This window comes from Triticum dicoccoides, chromosome 6A (assembly GCF_002162155.2).
Source record: "Triticum dicoccoides isolate Atlit2015 ecotype Zavitan chromosome 6A, WEW_v2.0, whole genome shotgun sequence".
NCBI classification, from domain to species: Eukaryota; Viridiplantae; Streptophyta; class Magnoliopsida; order Poales; family Poaceae; genus Triticum; species Triticum dicoccoides.
Window position 1 is genome coordinate 626,804,683 of NC_041390.1, and position 9,228 is coordinate 626,813,910.

The following is a 9,228-nucleotide window of genomic DNA, read 5'->3' on the forward strand; positions in this document are numbered from 1 at the left end:
GAGGTTGCAGCCAATTAGTTAGGCAAGAAAAAAATAGGGTTACTCCCGCGCCACAACTGTCGATTTACATACAGACATAGGCAAACCCTGATCCACAGAGGAGTTGCTGCGAATTAGGACACACTACTTTGCTGCAGTAATAATAAACAAGCTAAAGCGGGGTTCTGGTCTGCGGCTCATTTGCCTGGAATATCCTGGGAAACATCTGCCATGTTTTACTAGTGTGTGAAGCACCAGATCGCCTGTATGGTGTGCTTCTTACTCGGTCATTCTGTATATGCATACGAATGCTGATAATAAATAGTTAACATCTGCTGCAAGAACTTCATGCACTCTGGACCGTTTACGTTCTTAGTGTGTTCTACATGAAATCTTTCCTGTCCTACAAATTCGCTCACCTGCTGTTTGTTCCTCATCTTACATGCAGACTCTAGGAATAGACCATGCAATGGCGTCCTTCATCTGGCTTTGTGGGCCTATTACTGGTTTTGTGGTAAGTTCTTACGACGACACAGTTGCTGATTTTTGTTAGGAGTCAGTAATGCAAGGTCTCATGTCTCTAAATGGCTGGTTGGTTACCCGCTGACGCCAGGTTCAACCTTGTGTTGGTGTCTGGAGTGACAAGTGCCGCTCCAAGTACGGGAGGAGACGGCCGTTCATTCTGGCTGGATGCGTGCTGATTTGTGCAGCTGTAAGTATATATATCATGTTTGATAGTTTACAGTATATTCCCCATTCTTTCCCTGCTCTCTAATAGACAGACTTCATACTCGTAGGTAACTTTAGTCGGGTTTTCTGCAGACCTTGGCTACATGTTAGGAGACACCACTGAGCACTGCAGGTAATCATCCATTCGTTCTGGTAGTTTGTTATTCTATTATAACAATTTAGCATCAGCTGTATCACCATCACTAAAATGCTAATGATTGTTCATACAGTACATACAAAGGTCTACGATATCGAGCTGCTTTTATTTTCATTTTTGGATTCTGGATGCTGGACCTTGCAAATAATACAGTTCAAGTAAGCCTATTTGAAACTTTACATGTGATCTTATGAATTGACTCCCAGTCTCTGTAAATGTTGCTGGAAAGTTGAATTACTCTTCTCCTAATATTTTGTTCATTCTTGATAGGGACCTGCTCGTGCCCTCCTAGCTGATCTTTCAGGTGGTTAATACATTCAGTTAGAATTTCTACTAATGCTGGATCCACCCTTATGATATCAGCTATCGAATGATACATTCTACGATGCAGGTCCTGATCAATGTAATTCGGCAAATGCAATATTCTGCTCATGGATGGCTGTCGGAAACGTTCTTGGTTTTTCAGCTGGTGCGAGTGGGAACTGGCACAAGTATGTCGTGTTTTGTGTTATTCTGTGCTTACATTAGCTTGAGCCTTGTTGTCCAAGAGTAGATTCATGCCACTGTCCAGAAAGAACCAAACTTTGCTAGTTGACATAAATTTGTAGGTTTGTAGTAGGTAATATCTTAAACCTATACTCATGCTACTATTTAGAAAAACGATCCTTCTGGCTTATTATGTCAGTCAAGCTGTCTCTGTAAATAGTATGCTTGCTCACCCTGCCTTGATGATGTGCTTTCTCGAGGTATGGTCTCACAGTAGCATAGGGTACTTGTAATCCCACAACTTGTTTTTCCAACTTTCTACTTCTGTCAAAGATAGCTGGCCAACTTTTATTAATTTCTAGTTTTATCCCGAGAGTCTCTTGTCAACCGCAGTTGATTTCCCCGTACAAAGCTGACCTTCCCACTCTTTTTTATTTATGCAGGTGGTTTCCTTTTCTGATGACTAGGGCCTGTTGTGAAGCTTGTGGTAATTTGAAAGCAGCTTTCTTAATTGCAGTTGTAAGTTCTCAGAGATATTCTGCAATTGACCTAGGTGTCCGAAGTTAGGTTTCTCAATATAATTGTACAAATGCATTGCTGGCAAAAGAGTAAGCTGACTAATTATGTATCGTGCAGGTATTCCTTCTGTTTTGCATGGCTGTTACCCTCTACTTTGCTGAAGAGATTCCGCTGGAACCAAAGGATGCACAGCAGTTATCTGACTCGGCTCCTCTACTGAACGGTTCTAGAGATGATCATGATGCTTCAAGTGAACAGACTAACGGAGGACTTTCTAACGGTCATGCTGACGCAAACCATGTCTCAGCTAACTCCCGTGCTGAGGATTTTACAGATGCAGGCTCCAACTCGAACAAAGACGATGTTGAGGCTTTCAATGATGGGCCAGGAGCAGTTTTGGTTAAAATTTTGACTAGCATGAGGCATCTACCTCCTGGAATGTATTCTGTGCTTCTGGTTATGGCCCTAACATGGGTACGCTATAAAAATGGATTAAATAGATAGGTGCACATCAGCTGCTTGCTGATGGTCTCTTTTTGCTGGAAACTGATGGTGTTCATCACATTTTATCTGTTTTGCAGCTGTCGTGGTTTCCCTTTTTCCTTTTTGACACCGACTGGATGGGGCGTGAGGTTTATCACGGTGACCCAAAAGGAAACGCGAGTGAAAGGAAAGCTTATGATGACGGTGTCCGAGAAGGTGCATTTGGTTTGCTATTGAATTCAGTAAGAGCCTGTGATCAATTTTGTTCACTATAATTTTTGTACGTCTAGGGTAGTACCTGCCTCTTGGTAATGCAAATACTTTGAAAGATTAGTTACATGGTTTGTGGTGGTTTAAAAGCATTGCAATTGGATGTAAGTGCCAAGGTATTTTTAGTCGGTGGCGGTAATATTTGGTTTGTTCATGTAGGTCGTCCTTGGGATTGGCTCTTTCCTTATCGATCCATTATGCCGGATGATTGGTGCAAGATTGGTTTGGGCAATCAGCAACTTCATAGTATTTGCCTGCATGTTGGCTACAACAATACTAAGTTGGATCTCCTATGACCTGTACTCGAGCAAGCTTCAACACATTGTCGGAGCAGATAAAACAGTCAAGACTTCAGCGCTCATTCTTTTCTCTCTTCTTGGATTGCCACTCTCGGTTAGTACCAGACCCTCGACACCTTCTTTATTGCAGCTGGAGGATGTCTTATACCCTCTGCTCTTGCATATACAGATCACTTACAGTGTTCCGTTCTCCGTGACTGCTGAGCTTACTGCCGGAACTGGAGGCGGACAAGGTTTGTGTCGCTGGTGTTTGCTTTGTTACAGCATGTTTTAGTTGTTCTTCTCGACTGAGAATGTCTGCCCATGTCCAGGTTTGGCTACTGGAGTTCTGAATCTTGCCATTGTCGCTCCTCAGGTCGACCTTTATACCTAGAATGATTTCTTGTGTCATGCATCGTCGCTGAACATGTCTTGACCTTATGACTGTCGACCGCATTCTAATTTGCAGATAGTAGTGTCACTCGGAGCCGGCCCATGGGACAAGCTTTTGGGGGGAGGAAATGTCCCCGCCTTCGCACTGGCCTCGGTCTTCTCGTTGGCAGCCGGAGTGCTCGCGATGATCAAGCTGCCCAAGCTATCAAACAACTACCAATCCGCCGGCTTCCACATGGGCTGAAATCCGGAATCCAGAGCCTGAAGCCTCCTGCTGTGTGTAACATCCCAAGCCCGAAGCCTCCTGCTGTGTGTAACATCCAGATGTTCAGTAATAGCCTTCTGCTGCTCACCCTCATTTTGACATTCGTTTACATATGGAGATAATTCTTTTCCCCCTTTTGTTAGATACACAGTAATAAAATTAAAGATGAGATAGAGATTAGGATAGAGAGGTAGTTTTAGGCCTGTGTGCATACAAGTGTCAGCCCAAGTTGTAAAAGATGTACACTTTTTTTGTACTGTATATTACTTCACAAATGGTCGAATGTACCGTATATTGTTTTTTGGTCTATTTTGGGATGAAATTAGTGTAATCTTGGTTGGTGTCGTGATTGTCGTAGTTAAAATTTGAGCAATTTTAGTTGATAATCACAGCCAATTGTTGTAGTTAAAAATCAAATTGAATACAAATATCTAGTCACAACCAATTTTGAAAACCCAAGCATCACATAACTCAATTGAAACTAATTAAATTTGCGGTCATGATCTAAGTTTGTTCACACAATCAATGAAATTGAAACAAATGCAAGATTACTAAAATCTAATGAAAAAAATCCAATCGAAGACTCATGCTAGTAGAAATTTTTTTTATCTAGTCCCTGTAGAAGCTACTTGTGTTCTTCTTGCCGTCTTTGTTGGTCTTTTTGTTCCTCCGTCTGCGCCGGTCGGCCTCCTCCACTCGCCGGACGGCGCGCTCAAGCGTGTCGACCCGCTCGGCCAGGGCCCCAATGAGCGCGCATTGCTGCGCGCTTCGCAATGCGCGCTTCGCTCGCACAGCGCCGCCACCATCTCCATCAGTTTTTTCGCGTCCAGCCCGTTGGTGGTCACCATCTTCTTTTCCTCTTGTGCATGTTCTTGCTGCTGTTGCGCTTTGGGTGGTGTAGGGTCCTCCTCGCCGGTGGAGACGTCGCCATCCCCTGTTGCCACCATCTCCCACTCGCCCTCCGCCTCCGAGGCCTTCTCGCCTTCCGCCACCAGTTCGGTCTCGGTCTTCCCGGCCTCGTCGACGACGACGGGACTCGCCGCGTCAACCTCCATCACCGCCGTGTCAGTTGTCTCGGCAGCCAGAAAATCTGACGCAGTATTGTCCTCAACCGGCAGCTCCGGCTCCATCCCGCTCTCTGCTTCTTTTTCTGCATCCTGAACTTCCGGCGCATCGGCGGTCACCATCGCGGGCGCGGCCTCGATCGCGTCGACTGCGTCCTGGAGCGTGAGCACGCGCCGGGTGACCCTCTTGCGGTACTCGCGGGCGCCGCGCACGCCGTCGAGTCGCAGCAGCAGGCGCATGAGCTCCTCCCCGAGGCCGATCCGCGCACGGGCGTCCGCGCGGAGCACCTCTGCCTCGGCCGCCACCCGCGCGGCCACGGCCTCGGCCTGCCGCTCCACCGCGCGCACCTCCCGCACCATGCGACGAGCGAGCAGCCCGCGCGCCGCCGCCTGCACCCTCACCGCGGCCTCCTCCACGGACGGCGCCTGCTTCTTTGGAATCGCCGGCGGCGAGTCGGAATCGGGGCCCGTGACCTCGACCTCAAAGCAGTCAGGGCAGCTCTTCGGGGACCCGCTGCCGGGCCTAGGACGCGCCGTGGTCCGTGCGGCCGGCTCCGCTGCGCCGAAGCCACGGAAGAAGCCGCCGTCGTGCCGCGCCGGGGCCCTCCGGCGGGCGGGACGCAACCGCTCCGTCACGAGCGGCTCGACGTTCGGGAAAAAGGGATCGGCGGTGGCCGGGCGATAGTACGGATAGGCGTCGTACCCATAGGAAGTCGGGCAGTAATAATCATACGGGTGGTAGCCGAAGAAGCCGCCGCGGCGCGCCATCGATGGATGATGAGATGGTGAAGTCGACGTCAATCGCGTGGAAAGATGGGTGGTAGGTCGTTTGTTGCCTGTGTTGTTGTGTTGAGGAGATGAGACGAGACCTACTATATATTTGAGGAAACAACCTTCTCGAACGAGCGCAGGAACCTTCTCGAAAGCTACAGAATTCTTTCTCTCTCTCTCAAAAAAAAGCTACAGAATTCTTGAGAAAGGGGCAGGGCGCTACCGTGTTCTGGAAACCTCCTGCCTCACGCACCGGTTCGGTTAGCAAAAAAAAAAGAACAAAAGGACAAAAGCATGTAAGGGAACACAACAACTGAAGTGGTCGGGTGGTTGTCGCATCGTGCTCTCAACTCGCTCGTCCTGTGATCACCACGCCGTTCTTCACTCGTGGAATTAAGTTTTTTCTTCTCTAGCAGATAATCACGGTCGGTTGTTTCAATTTGCTTTTAGTTATGTTACTAGCAAAAATGCCCGTGCGTTGCATCGGGTATAAAATAAATCTAAGAGTTCATATGGTATTCAAGTGTTTACCTATCATGGTGAATAATAAGATTTTACAGTTAAATTGGTTGTGAGACTCATAAGGATCCACCTTATGAAGATCTCATTGTATTCGAAAAGCTCGTAATCTTTTTCTCTACTAATAAAACCTACTTCTTCAACTCGTTCGAAAGAAATTGAATTATGTGTAATAAGTTGTTGTTATTCTACAATCCTGTATAAAAATAATTATGAAAATCTAACCATTTATCCATCAGCGGCTACTCCTTCGTTGCGAAAGTAATTATGCATCATTCGCATAGCTGTAACAGTTTCAAATAGATCATATATTAACTCCTATATCTCGGAATCCCTATTAACATTAATTCATAATTTTGCTTTCCCACTTCAAAAATATGATGAGCAGAAAGTAAAGAATTTACAATGCTTGTCACTCTTTTGTTGACACGTTGCTACCAACAGTAGGAGCACACCCTCCACGCCAACATGACCACTTCTCTGGACATTATCATCGGGCCTCGATGAGATCAGGTTAGGGTACGCAGAACTGTGGGACAGATGGTACAACAGAGGGTAGTGCCCCCCTCCCAACTGTCGTGCGGGGGCGAAACATGGTGCGAGCAAGATGCACCTTTGTCGCCCTCTCTCGATTCTTCATCCCTCGCTCTATCCTGCCTATCTTACCGATGATATCAATGACATCTAGAGTTGAGGAATATCTTGATGGTTAGCAAGTACCGACTTGCTTCAAATATCTTCTCTATTAAGAAATATTTCTTTTCAATATTTCACTCGCTTTTAATTATTGTACTCCATCCATCTTAAAATAATTGTCTCGTTGTACTAACTATAGTATTTCCTTCGCTCCTAAATATAAGTCTATTTGGAGATTTTAATATGGACTACATACCGAGCAAAATGTGTGAAACTATATTCTAAAATATGTCTATAAGCATCCGTATGTAGTCCATATTAAAATTTCTAAAAAGACTTATATTTAAACACGAAGGGAGTACAAAATTGTGTATAAAATTGTAGTGCGAGACTTATTTTAGGACAGAGGGAATATCTGATATATAGTACTAACAACAAACAACATCAAGTAATAATCGGTGCTCTTCCTGAAAATAGAAATCGGTGCTAGCACGGGTGCGTCCAGTAGCTTCTAGCCGGTACAAGACATTGGTGCCGCCTCGCGTGCTAGCAGAGGAGAGCACCGACCGCCCACTGCGTGCCTTATCTCATCGCCATTCCTCTCCTTCTCTTATCCAAATAGCCATTCCTCCTCATCCTAACCCAGCTCCGACGCTCTTCCTCTTCTCCGTCCAACCCAGCCAAAATAACGACACGTGCGCGGGGCCGCGGTGGCTGGCCAGGAAGCACTCCCTAATCGGCGAGGAACCCAGAGGACGCCGTGGCTGGCGTCTTGGAGCTGCTCTGCCGTCGGCCTGATCTGGCCGTCCGCCCCAGTCGCCGGCCCCGTGCTCCGGATCAGGCCAGCAGCCTCGCCTCCGACCCGATTCGAACCGCACAACCTTCGCCACCTCCGCCATGCCCCAGAGGTTCGGCTGATCCCGCGTCGCTCATTCTCCCTTCTTTCTCTGCTCGCGGCTCGCGTTGACTTCGAGAGGCCATAGGCCTCGTCCAGCCGCATCCTCTCACTGCCTTGCTCCTCCACCACCACTCCTCCCCTTCTTCCTCCCCTTCCTGCCAGCCAGGGCACTCTCCCTCTCCCACCTCCCTTCGCCGCAGGACTCCATGAGGAGTGCGCGGATGCGGGTGTCTTGGCCAGTAGCAACAGTTGCGGCAGTTCCGCGCCGGGAGAAGCCTCGCACTGGGCGATGTGGAGGATGACGACCTGCTGCTTCCTCAGTCGCGCGTCCTCCTCCGCGTCGTGGGTGAGCCCTCCCCTTCTTCCTCCATCTCTCTTCTCTCCCATGCTTCTTTTCTCTAAGAGCTCTCTCTGTCTTCTATTTTTCTTCAGAGAGACGGCCATGGCCGGCCGATGCCCGAGCGTCGCCGGCCAAGGACCCGCCGGCGTCCAGACCCCCACCACGCCATTCCCATCTCGCCTAGACCTGCACAAGTCCCATCTAGTGCCCGCGCCATTCTTTGGCCCCCGGCCCGCAGCTCTGCAGCCCGATCTCTTCAGCCGCCTCACGTCCAAAGCAGAGGAGAGGAGCTCCCTGCGACGAGCCTCTCCAGCGCCCAGCAAACCACTAGGCCGTCCCAGCCTCCTTCTCGCTTCGGCATGAACGCACGGCCGTCGCGACGGCTCGCCGCATTCCTGGCCTCGGGCGGCGCGGACGCCCGCTGCGACGCATCACCCCTTCCTTGGCTCCTGCGGCGTGGACGCCAATGGCAAGCGGCAGCGCTTGCCCGGCGGTGGAGAACGCAAATGGATAAGCGGTGCAGCGGTGTTTTTTGCAAAAACGAAGCGTTTTCTCGGATACCCACTTAAAATAGGACTGCGGGTTGAATACTCAGAAACGGAGGTTTTTTTTTGCAAAAGTGACGACGACGTACGACCAGAAGCACTCCGTGCTTTATTAGTAGGGAAAGATTATGGTATATATTTTTTCGTTCGTGCTAGGATACCACTAGATAAGGTATTTGTTTCGGATGCTGAGTGGGGTTGTCCGGTATGAAGTTGTGGTGTCCTTATACTTTTTGGCCTCGGTGTCAACTGGTGGTCTGTGTGTTAATCCCAGGAGCAACTGTGAAATTGTTGCTATGGCCTTCACTAGCACAAATGCAAGTGCGTTGTAACGGAAGGATTTTTTATACGTCTCATGCCTCAATTAATTCTGTCCATCCTCATGTCCTCGTCTCTGTGTGCGCTCCATATAATTTCATTTTATTTAAAGAGCTTCCCTTTCTTATTTCTCTAACTGATTTTCACCCTTATTCCTTACACATCTTTCTTATTTTGTCTCAATTCCTTTCCTTCCTTTCTTATCATCTCTCAATTCCTCTCCTTCCTTTTTTCCTTGCTTGCCAGGAATTAGCAAGAGCCAGACCGTCCCTCATAGCCATCGCTTCTGTGGTGATCACGACTGCTGCAAATGGAATTAATTTACATCGAGCCGCCAGAAAATTACCTCTATCATCCCCGAGTATAGCCGTCGTAGCTTCAACTCCTTCATATGGGGAAAATACCGTGTTTGGTGAAACTCTTGTTTGGGTTGCACCACCTGGGTTTGACAAGACCGAAAGTGACCATCTCCATGTTGGCGGAACCACTTCGTTGTGCGTATTTTTTCCTATAGATCTATCACAAGTGCCAACCTCCGGCTGCTATCACTTGTTGTAAAATCGAAGTTGGATATATAG

At 48.1% G+C, this 9,228-nt stretch overlaps 1 protein-coding gene, 1 long non-coding RNA gene and 1 pseudogene across 5 annotated transcripts in view; 2 read left to right on the forward strand and 1 right to left on the reverse strand.

The window, feature by feature from the left end:
* LOC119318658 (sucrose transport protein SUT4-like) overlaps positions 1–3,881 on the forward strand; it is a 5,118-nt gene extending 1,237 nt beyond the window's left edge. Inside the window, exons 2-15 of one of the 4 annotated variants that reach the window (XM_037593240.1) lie at positions 428–493; positions 593–691; positions 777–841; positions 939–1,023; positions 1,136–1,169; positions 1,257–1,356; positions 1,795–1,870; positions 1,988–2,344; positions 2,452–2,595; positions 2,783–3,016; positions 3,092–3,155; positions 3,234–3,277; positions 3,371–3,562; positions 3,596–3,881. In XM_037593240.1, the coding sequence (XP_037449137.1) occupies positions 428–493; positions 593–691; positions 777–841; positions 939–1,023; positions 1,136–1,169; positions 1,257–1,356; positions 1,795–1,870; positions 1,988–2,344; positions 2,452–2,595; positions 2,783–3,016; positions 3,092–3,155; positions 3,234–3,277; positions 3,371–3,538 (1,536 nt within the window). In that variant the 3' untranslated portion in view covers positions 3,539–3,562; positions 3,596–3,881. Of the gene's footprint in view, positions 1–427; positions 494–592; positions 692–776; positions 842–938; positions 1,024–1,135; positions 1,170–1,256; positions 1,357–1,794; positions 1,871–1,987; positions 2,345–2,451; positions 2,596–2,782; positions 3,017–3,091; positions 3,156–3,233; positions 3,278–3,370 lie in introns of those variants that run through there. The other 3 variants (XM_037593239.1, XM_037593241.1, XR_005154198.1) reach the window with 3 other exon arrangements.
* A 123-nt stretch (positions 3,882–4,004) lies between these two features.
* Positions 4,005–5,465, reverse strand: LOC119318659 (annotated as a pseudogene).
* A 1,615-nt stretch (positions 5,466–7,080) lies between these two features.
* Positions 7,081–8,715, forward strand: LOC119318660. The gene is made up of 2 exons (XR_005154199.1): positions 7,081–7,793; positions 7,880–8,715. It is a non-coding gene; the product is annotated as an uncharacterized LOC119318660 (long non-coding RNA).
* The last annotated feature ends 513 nt before the right edge of the window (positions 8,716–9,228 follow it).